The following is an 18250-nucleotide window of genomic DNA, read 5'->3' as shown; positions in this document are numbered from 1 at the left end:
CGGTGAACTTTTCAATCTCATACTTTGTTGAAGGCATCTTCTCCACGCTCACCGCACCAATTTGTTGTGAAAAACGATACCAATAACAAAGTATAATAGGGAATTAGGGAAGAGAATAAGAACACAAGAATTGGTTATAACTGCTATTCTTTTACTTTCTCTTAAAACAAGATTACAAGTTTACAAGAATAACAAATAACCTCTCTCACCCTAAATTAGGATTTGCAGCTTAGCAATGATGAGAGACTAGTATGCTATTTATAATAAAACCTAACATACTAACTAATGGGCTTTTTCCACAAGGCCCATTACACAAGCCAACTTAATAAACAAGCTAACTTAACAAATTAGGGTTTAAACACTAAAACCTAATTTAACATGCTAACAACCCTAGCATCTTCGACACAAGCATGTGAACAACCTTCGACATCACGCTTAACCCTGTCGAACCAAGAAGCTACCATTCGGCCATACTAGAGTTCGATCCAATATCTCACATTCTCAATGAATTTGTAACACCCACACATAACTTAAATCTAGAATAATGTCATACATGAAAGTTATAGTTGGTAGTGATACCTAACAAATGCCTAAACGGCAAGGATAGTCATGTTCCATACTAGTTTTAACTTTTTTATACTCGCGTGATTTTATACAAACCGGAGTTCGAAGCTCATCGACTTCATTTTCAAGTGGAACTCGACTTCCCACTTAACCTTGCCAGGAGAACCAAAGAGCTATGAATTTTGGCCAAGTTGAATCAAATCTACGAATAACCATTCCGCTGCTTGAGGATATTGTCTCAATTTTAGGATAACAGAAGGATGGTTCTCGTCACTTGCGTTTTGGGTCTTACATCCCTTAGGAATTGAATAGATCACCTTCGCTTTTGGGTCATATTAATTTTAGAAATTGACTGGAAAAAGTGGTGTCTCACTTTGGAGATCAATATCCTCATAGAAATAACTTAGGGGGAAAAAGTAGTGTCTCTCTTTTTAGATCAATACCCTCCTAGAAATATCTTAGGAGAAATAAGTGGTGTCTTAATTTCTAGCGTCAACAAAATTATCTAAAAAATGACTCGAAACGGGGAACTGATCAGGGGTGCAATGGGGCAATGCCTGTGTCAGGTGACACGACCCGTGTTACATCAAGGTCGTCTCTAACCCCTAACACAGCCTGCCTGTGTTACATGACACAACTATCAAGTATTATTTTTGTGAAAGTCTCGCATTTAAGACCATCTGAACAAGTTAAATGAACGCATTTAGTATGTGATAAGTTAAATTTTATGGTAATTTTTAGTTTTAAATTTATGGCCCTTATTAACTTTTTGTGTGCAAGAAAAGTCCTAATTCATTCTACAAACTAGATAGTTAGGCCTTAAATGAATTAAACTTAGAGATTCTTAATCTGAAAGAAATTTTAAGCTTCCATAAGTATGAGTAGGTAGTTGCTGTCTGTATAAAGATTAGGTGTAGGCAGCTTTGAATATTTTGTCGCCTCTTAGTCTGAATATTAAAGTTTTATCATTGCTTTCTTAGCTTTTCGGTAGATGGTTACACACTCCAATCGAATAAAATCAGTCTAAGACAATACATATGTAGTGAAGACAAGAGATAGACAAAGAAAACTACACTGACTTTCAATGATTTCAACACATAGTCTCATACATACATTATTTTAAAATTCAACCTAACAGATTAGAAATTCAATCCAAAATGAGAGTAAAGTTAATGTATTTCTTTGTCTCAAGATTATATAAATTTAATATAACTCTAATCACATAAAACATATAAAACATCCAATTTCTTTGTCTCATCTTGACTTTTATAAATATAGTTTAATGTTATCTCATTTCATACCATATAATTTCCTTCTAAGTAAAAAAAAAAAAAACAATTATTTCTCATAAGTCATTCTTTTTTATTCAAATAAAATGTCAATGCATTTTATCCTCGAGCTATAAGACTTATAACTTTGATTATAAAACTCCTCATGTTATAAAATGTCTAACACCATTCAGTCCTCCTAAATGTTTATAACTTTGATATGACAATCAATAGAAACAAAGATCAGACAAGAAAACTAAGGGACAATAACAACAATATATTGAACTCACTTTATTTAATGTTAACAAGAAATATAAAACAACATAGAAAAACAAGATTTTTTTTAAACTAGTTAATAATTAATTATTGGTATTGGTGAAGTTTTGGGACTCATGTTCAGAACGATCAGTATTAATTTTGGGCAGTCTATCATCTTTCATCTCGTGAGGACTTCCAACAATATTGCCCAACCTATGATATTCAGGATTCTTAAAAAGAGCAGCAGTAATCTTAACAACGCTTGCGGCCATAATCTTTCCTTTAACTTTTCCACCAAAAACTTGTCCTTGGTTGCCGCTAGAGACAAAAATGGAAAAATTTGCATTTGATGAGGTAATACTCAACAATGAGGGAGAAGGCTGATCAATATTAGGATTTAAGTAAGTTCCCTTGAGAGATATCATATTAAACTGTCCTTCAAGAGGAAAATCGATGACACGTGCTTCTGGAAGGAGAATGGTAACATCGGATACAAGACCAGAACCACTCAACACGGTGATTCCAGCTTGTTGAGATTGAGCCAAGTTAATGAAACTCTCTACAACATCTCTTCCGGGAGAAATCTCGATATCAATTAGTTCCATAAGCCTTCTGTATTTTCTTTAATAATAAAACGAGTTTGAATCTATTTTTTTAACACGAGGACCACTTCTAGATTTTATGATGTTTCTTGTGAGGAAGACACTGTCAACATAATAGGGTATTTTTAAGTGGTGTATGTAGTAGTCAAATTTAGTCTAAGCCATTAAAAAAATTTCTATAAAAATTTAGGTATAATCTTGATTTTTATTGTTTTACATTTTTTTTCAACTATAGTAAAAATCTCACAAAATAATCAAATTAAGAGTTTTGTTTATTTAAAGGTCAAATTTCAAAAAATTAAAATAACAATAAATTTAATTTAATTGTATTTGACCACCATTATTATTTTACTTTTTTTTCCTTTTGAAAAAAATCAAACATATCGGTTCATTTTAGCATAAATATACAAATCCCTAACAATCCTATAAATACATGTAAAATTAACATTTAGGAGAAGTTTTTTTTGGATGTCATTTTCCCTCTATAATCAAAGAGACATAGCCTCTTCCTCTCCCTCAAATTTCAGTCCACACCACTAAAAGTGAACATTTTCTTCATTTCTCTATAAATTTTAAGAATTATTTGTAACTCCCTCAAATTTTTGTCCACACCACTAAAAGTGAACATTTTCTTCATTTCTCTATAAATTCTCAATGAATTTGTATAACCCACACATAACATATATCTAGAATAATGTCATACATAAAAGTTAGTTGGTAGTGATACATAACAAATGCCTAAACGACAAGGATAGTCATGTTCCATAATAAATTATAATACAAAATATGGTACATGAGCTATAAATGTTCACAAAATATTAAGAGTGTCGCAGCGGATACACAAGAGAAACACCATCTACACCAGGCCTTTAAGTTACTTTACCTTTTCCCTTATCTTGTCTCGAACTTTCTAAAAAAGATAAACAATAACATAAGGTACCTCATGCATTTTAGACTTTAGGCAACGAAAAATTAGCCTATGGCTCAAAAACCATAGTCTAAACGTTTAACTGCCACGGTTTTCTGTGTAATGAATAAAAAGAGATTCATAATAAGTAATATAATATAGTTGATTTTATTTAAATTGCATAATAGTCAATAATTTACGATCGGGACTTACAAATATACAAAATGATGATATTGTGTCTTCAAGTTTAGGAAACATTTCACACATGTGGTTTAAAGTAAAAACCAAATGGTTTTGACCAATATAAAAAGTAGTAGCCTGAGGAATAGGCAACACTTATTGCACGTAGCCTTAAAAAACCATCATTGGAAACATGTTTACAGAACCGTGGTTTATTCATATATTTTAGAGGGCGGTTATAGTTATCTGTGGGCGAAAGTGATAAACTGTCGCCTGAAAGAATAAGCAACAACGACATACTTCACGCCGTGAAAACCGTAGTCTAAACGCTTTGGTCGCGGTTTTTCTATATACAACTACGGTTTTTCGTCTTTGTCTAAACTCATTTTTGTTGTAATGGGTGAGATACTAATTATAGTGGATTTCCCTATCTTATGGGTCTATTCGACTCTACAAGGAAGTTTTAACTTTTTTATACTTGCGTGGTTTTATACAAATCGGAGTTCGAAGCTCATCGGCTTCATTTCGAGGTGGAATTTGACTTTCTACTTAACTTTGGCAGGAGGACCAAAAAGCTACGAATTTTGGCCATGTTGAATAAAATCTATGAATAACCATTTCGTTGCTCGAGGATAATGTCTCAATTTTAGGACCATTTTCCCTCAGAGAATTAACAATAGGATACAAGCACAACGTCTAAAACACAATGCGATATAACTAGCATCAGAAGAATTCCAAAATATGACTCGAAAAGGGGAACTCAGGGGTGCAATAGGGCATGCATGTGTAAGGTGTGATGAGATTGATTGAAAATATACATGTTGTACTCTTTATGGTGGAGTATGATTGTCGGTGAATTCAATGAAAGTTTAAGTATTATTTTCAATCAAGATGGAGATTGTTGGGTTTGGATGAAAATATATATGTTGTAGAAGTCCCACATTGCTTCGTTTTGTGAAGAAATAGGGAGTCCAAGGCTATACAAAGGATTCGAGTTATTCGTTACAAGGTGCATTAGTCCAAAGCACTTTAAGCTTGTATTTGACTTTCTTTGCTCTCTTATGCTCTTGGAGTATTGTGAGATGTAGTTAAATATTTGTTTTGGAGAGTGTGGGTGTACTGTGGACCTGGGGTGTTTGAGGGTATATTCTGTGTTGTAAAAACTGTAACACCCCGATATCCGCTGCACGCATCAACCGTGTCGGCCAACCGAGCATGTTACCGACTTAATCAATAATCCCCCCTAGGTCCGCTTACCGGCTGCCCAGGAAATATTGTTTTTGCCTCCCGCAGGAATCGAACCATGTACCTAGGGGTTAAGTACATATTCATAGCAATTCCTGCTACCAATTGAGCTACTAGCTCAAGTGGTAGCAGGAATTGCTATGAATATGTACTTAACCCCTAGGTACATGGTTCGATTCCTGCGGGAGGCAAAAACAATATTTCCTGGGCAGCCGGTAAGCGGACCTAGGGGGGATTATTGATTAAGCCGGTAACATGCTCGGTTGGCCGACACGGTTGATGCGTGCAGCGGATATCGGGGTGTTACAAAAACTTTCACATAGTGTTATTCTCTGGTTTCTATTGACAATGGCCGTGGTTTTTTCTCCATTTGGAGTTTCCACGTTAATCTCTTGTGTTGTTATTTTGTTCATCTTTTTTCTCTATGTTTGTTATTTTCCTAACAACTGGTATCAGAGTTTTTGGTTTGATCCAGTGATAGGAGTTCTTAGTGTTAGATAATTGGTATGATAATCTTGGATATCTTCAAGAATCGTGTTCGTTCACTTTCCGAACAAAGTATTTCGACCCTATTCTTGTCTGGGTTCACGAAATCTTTGCGGGGATAATTCTCGAAGAACAATCTGTTTCTGACAATAGAGAACAGATCAGAATGTAGAGAGGAAGTCTGTAATTTCGTATCTCAAATCGAGACCAAAAGACTCCTTATATAGGAGACCAATAATAGAAACAAACAGACACACCTTTTCGGAAAACAGTTATGTCTGTTGGAACGGGTGCAACTATTCAAACGAATCGTTATGTCCGTTGGGAACGGGTGCAACTATTCAAACGAAACGTTATGCCCGTTTCTATTATTCATATTCAATTACGCGTTTGGCTCGACGAGCGTGCACTCCGCACTACCCTAACTCGTTTCAAACTTAACGCATAATTGCATTGGCCTATAGTAAATCACATTACTACCAAAATGCATTGATGATACTAAAATCACCAACAAACTCCCCCCATTTTAGTATAATCCTTGATTTACTTTACAAGTATAACGATCAAACAAATGCATAGAAGAAAATGTCTTACGATTGAATTTTCATCTTAGTACAAATACACATTCCAAATATTCGAAAATTGGGGTGTCATAATGATTGAACCCGTCAATCCATTTGAATATCTAAAGATATAGTACACATATGTTTCTTACAATATTCTACTATTCATACTTGACACTTTACAAGCCATGTGTCCTTACCCATTAATAAACATATAGGAAGCCAAGTCCAAGCTTATTGAAGCGGCAAAACTTCATGCTTACATAGGTGATCCTTTTAATCTTGCACCTGCATTAGCAATTTTTCAAAAGAACCATTAAGAAGATATACTTCAACCTAGCCATCACTTGCAGGTCTGAGCACATACCTTGGGAATATAAACACAATTGCTCCAATCTTTAACTATGATCTTTCCTCATTGAATTCTGCTTCTAACGTTGTATTAGAAGGGAATTGGGTATACCATAACTAATAGATTTAAATGGACTTTAATCTCATCCCAATTACCGACTTCTTCACTAAGTCTCTTGCCAAACCCTTCGTCAAGTGGTTAGCTAAGTTTTGTTGCGACCGAACAAACTCAATAGATATCACCTCATTCATGATTAATTCCCTAATCATACTATGTCTAATACCCAAATGTCTAGACTTTCCATTGTATATTTGACTATATGCTTTAGCCAGTGTGGCACTACTATCACAACGGATATAAATTGGTGATATCGGTTTAGGCCATATCGGAATCTTATATACCAAGTTCCTTAGCCATTCTGCTTCTTTACCAGCAGCAGCTAATGCTACAAACTCAGATTCCATTGTGGAACTAGTTATACATGTTTTTAATCCCCACTATTTCACTTTGATTTGATCGAAAATGGTGTTTATCATTTCAAGATCTTTTCATCTTGAATGTCGAATCTAGAAACCTCTTTGTTTATAAAGTTCCATTCATCTCATTGATAATGATCAACATATAATTAACATGGAGACAAGAAAATCACAATGTTCTCACACAACTTTGTGTACCAACACTTGTCACAAGAATTAGATGAAGAAATATTTCTTGGTTATGTTCAATTCTCGCAAATTTTCACTTGAATTTCTATGTCGAACCTTCCTGGTCAACTTCATCATTGACATGTATGACAAGTTTGATCATTTTCTTCTTTGATAACCTTTGTCTTCATCAAAACTAGATATAAGATATTCTTCACAATCTCCCCCTTTTTGATGATGACAAATTCTTTGAATCCTTGTTTTGATAAGATTGAAAACTCTCCCCCTAACTTGTGTGTCTCCCTTTAATTGGTGAACTTTGCAATGACAAAGTCAAACTTTGTATGTCATTATTTTGGTACATATTTTAATCCTTACAAGGATTTGACAAACTTGCACACCTTTTGTTCATTGCCACGAGGCAAATAACCTTTCGGTTGTTCCATGTAAAATTCCTCATCGAGATTTTCATTTAGGAATCCTGTTTTGACATAATTCAATTCATTTCATCTTGGATAACATTATTCCAAGAGTCCCTTGAAATTACATCTCCATTGTAAATCTTAGGATCATTTTCCACTTGAAGAATAATAGGAATCTTACAAACAAAATTTTCACTATTTTCTTCTACTAGATAAAAGAAATATGTCAACAATCGATTTTGTTTGGTCCTAAATCCTTAGCCTTTTAGACTTTCTGCTTATTCTATGTTCGATTTGTTTTTCAACAATCATTGATGAACTTTCGGTTTGTATTTCAACAATCCGCGGAGAACCTTCCTCACGAGGTTCTTATTTATATGAATCTCGAATTCCTTATCTTCCGCGATAAGGTTCTCAAAATTCTACATCTCGTTATGAATCATCTTTGAATGATCTTTATATGTCTTATAATAAATTTCATCGAACACAAACAATTAACATAGCATATAGATCATAATTCAATTGTATAATTTAAAATTGTAACTTTAAATGAAAGATTCAATACTGTATATATCACATATTGTACCGATTGAACTCAATACTGTATATATCACATATTGTACCAACTGAACAAATATAATAACAAATTTACACAACATAATAAATTAAGTAACCTCTTTATGGCACTTATAAGAAAATTCATGTTACTGTTTCAACAATTCAAAATTCAAAATAAGAGAACCCTTATTTTGAATCGGTACATGACAATTTATATTGGTTTCAAGTAAAACAACCGTTTTATTTTGAATTGGTACACGACGTTATCATTATGCATAATCTGTATTTAAAGCTATATATATGCATAACATTTATATGGTTGTTCTCTAATATAAAGCTATTCATGCTTTATCTAATATAAATATTTTCTTCTCTGTGTATGAACAAAACAACCATTTGCATGTATATAATTTAACTACTACTTGAAAGAAAACTTTCTGCAACATGTACGGATTTAATTCTGTTAGGACATTTGAGAAGTTAATTTCATAAGATGCATTAAAGCAGAATTATTCAACTATTATTTTCAAACATTTTATACTCTTAAGATATATCGATTTTCTTATATAACATGTATAGGATAAAGTTTTGCACATGCCAGTTCCTTTTACTTAAAACTATCATGTTTTATTGACAATGCATTCATGATTCATGTAATCAGATTCTACTCACAAATTTTAAAACATGATTTCCAATTCACATTTTAAATTTTGATTTAGGATTAAACATTCATTATAAATTATCAGCACACATACATTCAACTTTTCTTCCAAACACATCAACACATGACACTAACTTAATCTATAAAACTAAAATCTATTTTATATTTAAATTTAAACTAGGATTCATGCATGATGCATAGTGAATACTGTCTTTATCAATAAATAGAGTAAGAGGGACTCACCAAATAGAAAAGTGAATAGTAATCACCATGATAAATAATCCGGTTTATGATGTAAATTTTTCGTGTGTTCACCCATATGTAAATTGTCTTTGAAACTTGTCCAATTTTCCGAAACTTTTAGTCATTTCCTTGACGGTGCTTCCTCCTCCAGCCATGATTATCAGAAAAGAGTACTTTGTTCGTTTGTTAGATAATTGGTATGATAATCCTGGATATCTTCAAGAATCGTGTTCGTTCACTTTCCAAACAAAGTATTTCGACCCTATTCTTGTCTGGGTTCACGAAATCTTTGCGGGGATAATTCTCGAAGAACAATCTGTTTCTGACAATAGAGAACAGATCAGAATGTAGAGAGGAAGTCTGTAATTTCTTATCTCAAATCGAGACCAAAAGACTCCTTATATAGGAGACCAATAATAGAAACAAACAGACACACCTTTTCGGAAAACAGTTATGTCTGTTGGAACGGGTGCAACTATTCAAACGAATCGTTATGTCCGTTGGGAACGGGTGCAACTATTCAAACGAAACGTTATGCCCGTTTCTATTATTCATATTCAATTACGCGTTTGGCTCGACGAGCGTGCACTCCGCACTACCCTAACTCGTTTAACTTAACGCATAATTGCATTGGCCTATAGTAAATCACATTACTACCAAAATGCATTGATGATACTAAAATCACCAACACTTAGTATGCTCTGTGATTGCAGCTTTGTCTGATCTTCCACATCAGAAAAGAAAGGTAGCGTTGTGAATGAAATTTATGGCCCTTATTAACTTTTTATGTGCAAAAAAAAGTCCTAATTCATTCTACAAACTAGATAGTTAGGCCTTAAATGAATTGAACTTAAAGATTCTTAATCTGAAAGAAATTTTAAGCTTCCAAAAGTATGAGTAGTTAGCTGCTGTCTGAATATTTTGTCGCCTCTTAGTCTGAATATTAAAGTTTTATCATTGCTTCTTAGCTTTTCGGTAGATGGTTACACACTCCAATCGAATAAAATCAGTCTAAGACAATACATATAGAGTGAAATAAGGTAAAGATAGGGTTGAATTTGAAAAAGACCTAGTATGTTCACTAAAACTCAATCTAGATCCAAAGTTTGTAAACAAGTTTATAGCCAATACTATGCATAGGAAGTGCTAAAAAAACATCTAGTAAAATATATAAAACATCCTATTTCTTTGTCTCATCTTGACTTTTATAAATATAGTTTAATGTTATTTCATTTCATACCATATAATTTCCTTCTAAGTAAAAAAAAACAATTATTTTTCATAAGACATTATTTTTTAATTAAATAAAATGCGTGTCAATGTTATTTTATCTCACGAGCTATAAGACATATAACTTTGATTATAAAACTCCTCATGTTGTAAAATGTATAACACCATTCAGTCCTCCTAAAAGTTTATAACTTTGACATGACAATCAATAAAAACAAAGATCAGACAAGAAAACTAAGGGACAATAACAATAATATATTGAACTCACATTATTCAATGTTAACGAGAAATATAAAACAACATAGAAAAACAAGATTTTTTAAACTATAGCTAGTTAATAATTATTTATTGGTGTTGGTGAAGCTTTGGGACTCATGTTCAGAACGATCAGTATTAATTTTGGGCAGTCTATCATCTTTCATCTCGTGAGGACTTCCAACAATATTGCCAAACCTATGATATTCAGGATTCTTAAAAAGAGTGTTATGAATGAGAGGGACAAAAGAGTCACTGCAGTCAATAAGTCACATGATGAGAAAGGACAGATGACAATTGATCCCTATTGTGAGGAGCCAAGACGTGGAATGAGGCCCAAGATTCCTAACAGAAAATACACTGAGCACTTTGTTAAATAGATCAATCATTGGCAATGATGAGGAGGAAATTAGTGGTGGAAAACCTGACTCTCTTCTCTCTCCAAGCTTCTATGCTTTTCTATCTTTCATTATATTCCTCTATACTGTTACTGCAAATGGCTTAGCCATATTTCTCATTTAAAGTTGTACTGTTGCATTGATTTTAATAGCAGTTTTACAGTACCATTTCCTCTATATTAATCTCTATTTTATCCATACACTACATTTGGTGCTTTCATTGTCCTCCCTATGGCTGAAAACACTCGTAATGGTTCAAAAGTGGTCAAAGTTACTTGTTTGGGCGGAATATTGGTACAACACTGCCTATCAATGCAGCATTGGTATGAATCCATTTAAGGTTGTGTATGGTAGAGACCCTCCGATTCTCATTAAGTATGACTCTGCTGTTGCTGTACCGCCCTCCCTACAAGCCTTGTTAACAGAAAGAGATCAAACCTTACAGCTTGTTAACACCAATTTGCATCGTGCTCAGCAGATAATGAAGAAGTATGCTGATTCAAAAAGAAGATTTGCAGAATTTCAAGTGGGTGATATGGTGTTGGTCAAGCTTCAGCCCTATAGACAACACTCCATAGCCTTGCATCAGAATCAAAAATTGGGACTTAGGTACTTTGGTCCTTTTCTTGTTTTCCAGAAAGTCGGCTCTGTGGCTTATAAATTGTTGTTGCCGCCTTCGGCTAAGATTCATCCTGTATTCCACATTGTCAATTTGAAAGCATGCAAGGGAGATCACTCGATTCAATACATGCCCTTACCTCTATTGACCACTGAAACAGGACCTATCCTACAACCAGAAGACATCCTACAATCTAGGAAATTATTGATAAATGGTAAGGAAGTTTCACAAGTTTTGGTGAAATGGTCTGGTTTATCTACCGCTGAAGCAACATGGGAAAACTGGCAGGAATTTTCCAACAATTACCCAAACTGTAACCTTGAGGACAAGGTTAGTTTTAATGGGGAGGGTAATGTTATGAATGAGAGGGACAAAAGAGTCATTGCAGTCAATAAGTCACATGATGAGAAAGGACAGATGGCAATTGATCCCTATTGTGAGGAGCCAAGACGTGGAATGAGGCCCAAGATTCCTAACAGAAAATACACTGAGCACTTTGTTAAATAGATCAATCATTGGCAATGATGAGGAGGAAATTAGTGGTGGAAAACCTGACTCTCTTCTCTCTCCAAGCTTCTATGCTTTTCTATCTTTCATTATATTCCTCTATATTGTTACTGCAAATGGCTTAGCCATATTTCTCATTTAAAGTTGTACTGTTGCATTGATTTTAATAGCAGTTTTACAGTACCATTTCCTCTATATTAATCTCTATTTTATCCATACACTACAAAGAGCTGCAGTAATCTTAACAGCGCTTGCGGCCATAATCTTTCCTTTAACTTTTCCACCAAAAACTTGTCCTTGGTTGCCGCTAGAGACAAAAATGGAAAAATTTGCATTTGATGAGGCAATACGCATCAATGAGGGAGAAGGCTGATCAATATTAGGATTTAAGTAAGTTCCCTTAAGAGATATCATATTAAACTGTCCTTCAAGAGGAAAATCGATGACACGTGCTTCTGGAAGGAGAATGGTAACATCGGATACAAGACCAGAACCACTCAACACGGTGATTCCAGCTTGTTGAGATTGAGCCAAATTAATGAGACTCTCTACAACATCTCTTCCGGGAGAAATCTCGATATCAATTAGTTCCATAAGCCTTTTGTATTTTCTTTAATAATAAAAAGGGTTTGAATCTAATTTTTTAACACGAGGACCACTTCTAGATTTTTTTGATGTTTCTTGTGAGGAAGACACTGTGAACATAATAGAGTATTTATAATGGTGTATGTAGTACTCAAATTTAGTCTAAGCCATTAAAAAAATTTCTATAAAAATTTAGGTATAATCTTGATTTTTATTGTTTTAAATTTTTTTCAACTTTAGTAAAAATCTCACAAAATAATCAAATTAAGAGTTTTGTTTATTTAAAGGTCAAATTTCAAAAAATTAAAATAACAATAAATTTAATTTAATTGTATTTGACCACCATTATTATTTTACTTTTATTTCCTTTTGAAAAAAAATCAAACATATCGTTCATTTTAGCATAAATATATAATTTAAAATACATAAAACTATAATTCGCAATAAATTTATATATTGTATTTTATTTTTTCTAATAGTTAACTTCTTAATAGGCCAAAAACAAAAAAAACAAAAAATATTTATTTTGAATATAAATATCATTCATTCTATTTTTTTTATCACAATTTGAAAAAAAATTATAAAAAAAAGTTAAGGTTAAGAATCTTTTTCTTTTGCAATAATCCAATATTTGCTTTCTCATTTATTTATCATTTTTGCGATTATCATCAGCATTTGGCCACCATGTTCTAATATAATTTTTGATCTAGATTTAAATGATAGCAAATAATATTATGTCCCTTGTGAAACCAAGCAATTTTGATATTCACATGACAGCATTAGTTTTGTAAGAAAAAAAAGAAGAAGCAACAATATACATTTAATTAAAAATGATCAAAATAATGAATAGGAGAAGAACACAAGTATGGCTTACCCAAAGTACTCTTAGAAAGTAGATCCATAAGCTACTAAAGTTTTGAAGTAGAAATATTCATTTCCTTACATTAAGATTTGTTTTGTTTCTTTAATACAATTTATAAAAGTCAGCTATAGGACTAAAATGAGAATTGCATGCAGAGATTCAGAAGATAGGGACACATAAGTTGAAACATAAAGACGTGAAAATATTGGGAACACAAATTTAGAAAGGGACTAACAAATCCCTAAAAATCCTATAAATACATGTAAAATTAACATTCATGAGAAGTTTTTTTCGATGTCATTTTCCCTCTATAATCAAAGAGACATAGCCTCTTCCTCTCCCTAAAATTTCAGCACACACCACGTGGTATGTTAATTTTTCACATTAGACTTTGGCCCGATGTAAAATGTCTCTGAATTATTACATCGTCTGGCTTTACATCGGGTCCAGACCCGATTAAAAAGTACTTTTCGCCCGATATAAAAAGTACTTTCTGCACTAGTGCACTAAAAGTAAACATTTTTTTCATTTCTCTATAAATTCTCAGAATTATTTGTATCTCCCTCAAATTTCAGTCCACACCACTGAAAGTGAACATTTCTTCATATCTCTATAAATTCTCAATGAATTTGTAACACTCACACATAACATATATCTAGAATAATGTCATATCATACATAAAAGTTAGTTGGTAGTGATATATAACAAATTCCTAAACGGGAAGGATAGTCATGTTCCATAATAAATTATAATACAAAGTATGGTACATGAGCTATAAATGTCCATAAAATATTAAGAGTGTTGCAGCGGATACACAAGAGAAACATCATTTACACCAGGCCTTAAAGTTACTTTACCTTTTCCCTTATCTTGCCTCGAACTTTCTGAAAAAGATAAACAATAACCTAAGGTACCTCATGCATTTTAGACTTTAGGCAACAAAAAATTAGCTTATGGCTCAAAAACCGTAGCCTAGAAGTTTAACTGCCACGATTTTCTATGTGTAATGAATAAAAAGAGATTCGTAATAAGTAATATAATATAGTTGATTTTATTTAAATTGTATAATTGTCAATAATTTACGATCGGGGCTTACAAATATACAAAATGATGATACTTTGTCTTCAAGTTTAGGCAACATTTCACACATGTGGTTTAAATTAAAAACCCAATGATTTTGACCAATATAAAAAGCAACAGCCTAAGGAATAGGCAACACTTATTGCACGTAGCCTTCAAAAACTGTCATTGGAAACAACTTTATAGAACCGTTGTTTATTCACATATTTTAGAGGGCGGTTATAGTTATCTATGGGCGAAAGTGATAAAACTGTCACCTGAAGGAATAGGCAACGACGGCATACTCCACGTCGTGAAAACCGTAGTCTAAACGGTTTGTCCGCGGTTTTTCTATATACAACTACAGTTTTTCCTCTTTGTCTAAGCTCATTTTTGTTGTAGTGGGTGAGATACTAATCATAGTGGATTTCCCTATCTTATGGGTCTATTCAACTCTACAAGGAAGTTTTAACTTTTTTATACTTGCGTGGTTTTATACAAACCGGAGTTCGAAGCTCATCGGCTTCATTTTGAAGTGGAATTCGACTTTCTACTTAACCTTGGCAGGAGAACCAAGGAGCTACGAATTTTGGCCATGTTGAATAGAATCTACGAATAACCATTCCAATACTCAAGGATAATGTCTCAATTTTAGGACCATTAATTTGCCCTCAGAGAATTAACAACAGGATACAAGCACAACGTCTAAAACACAATGCGATATAACTAGCATCAGTAGAATTCCAAAATATCACTCAAAATAGGGAACTCAGGGGTGTAATGGGGCATGTCTGTGTCAGGTGTAATTAGATTGATTGAAATATACATGTTGTACTCTTTATTGTGGAGTATGATTGTTGGTGAATACAATGAAAGTTTACGTATTAATTGCTCTTTGCTTCATAAAATCTGGCAGGCCAGAAACGACTTGTTGTACAAGCATAAAAAGGCTTGGCCTGTGGAAACCGCGACGGAGGCGCTGGATTGGGTGGATGATTTTAGCGAAAGTGTGTCAAGGAAGGGCAGATTGGTGTTGGACACTGGTAATGATGACAAGAATCCTTTGGTAATACAATTCTTCCAGGTTGATGTCGATGTTTTCGAGGAAGGAATTGCATCTTTTGGTTGTGTTATTAAAAATCAGTATAATGTTATTTCCTTGGCTGCCTGTAGTAGAAAATTCATCACGGTGGAGTTGGCCATTGTGGAGGTTTTGGAGATTCGTTGGGGGCTGTCGCTGGCTAAGAGGATGATGATGGATAGTTTTGTGGTTCAATCAGATACTCTTGAGGTTGTGGATTGTATTAATGGAATTAAAGATTATACGGTTATTGAATCGGTGGCCTCGGACTATGGGGATCTGCTTGGTAATTTTAATTTTTCCTCTGTGGTTTTTGTTTCTAGAGATTGTAATATTAATGCCCATAACTTAGTCAAGTGGGGTAAGATGTTAGGGTCTAGAACCTAATTAAGGGGTCTTTCTGATGGGAACCCACCGACGTCTGTTTCGAGTCTTTCTCGTTAATGAAAATTTCTTTCACATAAAAAAAAATTGTCAATCAACTCATTATTTTAACAATTTTTTAACATTAAACATAAATTAAAATAATTGACAAATTTACTTTCACATTCGATTGGATCATCAATAAAAATGTCATCCTAGATAATATATGAAATATTTTTGTTAATTTGACCAACCTTGGTCATCTTTGAAATTTTGTTTATAATTTTATTCACCTTTTGTTATATTTCTTTGTGTGCCATAAAGTTTTGAATTTTGTCTCCAAAACTCTTCTTTAAATTTGAGATTTTGGTCAAGGTCCTAACCAACAACCAGAATGGTATTTTGAATTTGATCCGGAATAAAAGAACTATCACGCACTTTCGAATTAATATTACCTAAACTATTTTTATTCAAACATTTATACCTTTTAAACTTTCTATTAAGTGAAAACATTGGAAAACCATAAAATTTCATTTTCCTAAATTTCTTAACAACCTCAATAAAATTTTGATGAGAATCACACATTTTAAGAAATTTAATAGATAAACATAATCTAGGGTTATGGTCCATAAATTCTATCATTGATTTTTATTTTTTTTAAGCAAAAGGGCTTCAATAAAAAGCACTAGCGATGCTACAACCCAAAAATACGACAAGAGAAAAAATAAGAGGACACAACCCTCAAACAATTTATTTTAGTGAGAGTGAAGCAAAGAAATGTTATTCCATGCATCAATCTTAATTCAATTACAAATAGATCTATCAAGTCTTATTTTAGTGAAGGTGCATTTAAGACCATTCGAATAATTAGTAATTTTTAGTTTATAATTTCTGACCCTTATTAACTTTTTGTTTGCAAGGAAAGTGCTAATTCATTCTACAAACTAGATAGTTAAGCTTTAGTTATGATCGGAGCTACCTTGACGTATTTCTATCTCATGTGATGTGTGATTGATCAATTAAACTTAAATGATTAAACATTAGAGATTCTTAATTTGAGAACAAAATTTAAGCTAGCCATCATAGCGGTAAGAGAATCACAACAAAAGTTTATCAAGAAAAAATAGGATTAGGAAGTTAAGAGTTTTTGAAGAGAAAATTCTTTAAGCAAGCAATGCACTTTGATTCTCATTTGATTTTTCTCTATCGCCATAAACATGCAGCATTTGGCCACCATGTTCTATTATAATTTATGATCTAGACTAAAATGACACCAAATAATATTTTGTCCTCTTCAGAAACTATACATTTTTTATATTCACATTGTAGCATTTGTTTTATCAAAAAAAAAAAAATTAACAACAAAAAATTCAATGTACTTTAAAAGTATTAATCATCATATCGTAAAATGTATTTCACCATTCAATCCTCCTAAAAGTTTATAACTTTGACATGACAATCAATCGAACCATAGATTAAATAAAAAAACTAAGGAACAACAAGAACATGATATTAAACTCACTTTATTCAATGTTAAAAAGAAATAGAAAACAAAATAGAAAAACAAGATTTTTTAAACTAGTCAATAATTAATTATTGGTGTTGGTAAAGCTTTTGGACTCAAGTTCAAAATTGATCACTATTAATTATGAGCAACCTATCATCTTGCAGGACTTCCAACGATATTGTCCAACCTATGAAATTTAGGATTTTTAATAAGAGCAGCAGTAATCTTAACAGTACCTGCAGCCATAATCTTTCCTTCAACAATTCCACCAAAAACCTTTCCATTGTCGTTGTTGGAGACAGAAATGGAAAAATATGAATGTGAAGAAGCAATACTCAACAACGAGGGAGAAGCCTGACCAATATTGGGATTTACATAAGTTTCCGAAAGAGATATCATGTTAAATGGTCCTTCAACGGGAAAACTAATGGCACGTGTTATCGGAAGGAGAATGGTAACATCAGAGACAAGACCAGAACCACTCAACACTGTGATTCCAGCTTGTTGGGATTGAGCAAAATTAATGAGATACTCCACAACATCTCTTCCCGGAGGAATCTCGATAACAATCACTTCCATAATTGTATTCGTATTTTCTTTAATAATAAAAGAGGATGGTTTGAGTCAATTTTTAAACCCTAAGGACTACTTCTAGATATTTTTATAAGAATCTAGTTTAGATTTTGAGAGAGAAAGGATGATGAAAATTCTTATCGAAAATATGTTTTTTTGTGAGGAAAACACTATCTACATTACTGGATATTTATAAGTGGTCTACATTTTATTTACCTCAATTTGGTCTAACCAATTAATAAAATTTCTAAAATAATA

The 18250-nt window shown here is 33.0% G+C and overlaps 3 protein-coding genes across 3 annotated transcripts; all 3 read right to left on the bottom strand.

Annotated features, from left to right (window-relative positions):
• Positions 1-2191: 2191 nt before the first annotated feature.
• LOC131619720 (AT-hook motif nuclear-localized protein 17-like) lies at positions 2192-2695 on the bottom strand. The gene has a single exon (XM_058890787.1). It carries the CDS (start codon positions 2693-2695, stop codon positions 2192-2194), a length of 504 nt encoding a protein of 167 aa, XP_058746770.1.
• A 9471-nt stretch (positions 2696-12166) lies between these two features.
• LOC131619719 (AT-hook motif nuclear-localized protein 21-like) lies at positions 12167-12556 on the bottom strand. Its single transcript, XM_058890786.1, has one exon. It carries the CDS (start codon positions 12554-12556, stop codon positions 12167-12169), a length of 390 nt encoding a protein of 129 aa, XP_058746769.1.
• A 5016-nt stretch (positions 12557-17572) lies between these two features.
• Positions 17573-17998, bottom strand: LOC131619718 (AT-hook motif nuclear-localized protein 28-like). The gene has a single exon (XM_058890784.1). It carries the CDS (start codon positions 17996-17998, stop codon positions 17573-17575), a length of 426 nt encoding a protein of 141 aa, XP_058746767.1.
• Positions 17999-18250: the final 252 nt, after the last annotated feature.

The sequence above is a fragment of the Vicia villosa genome, linkage group LG7, assembly GCF_029867415.1.
Source record: "Vicia villosa cultivar HV-30 ecotype Madison, WI linkage group LG7, Vvil1.0, whole genome shotgun sequence".
NCBI lineage: Eukaryota > Viridiplantae > Streptophyta > Magnoliopsida > Fabales > Fabaceae > Vicia > Vicia villosa.
This window is presented reverse-complemented; position numbering and strand designations above follow the sequence as displayed.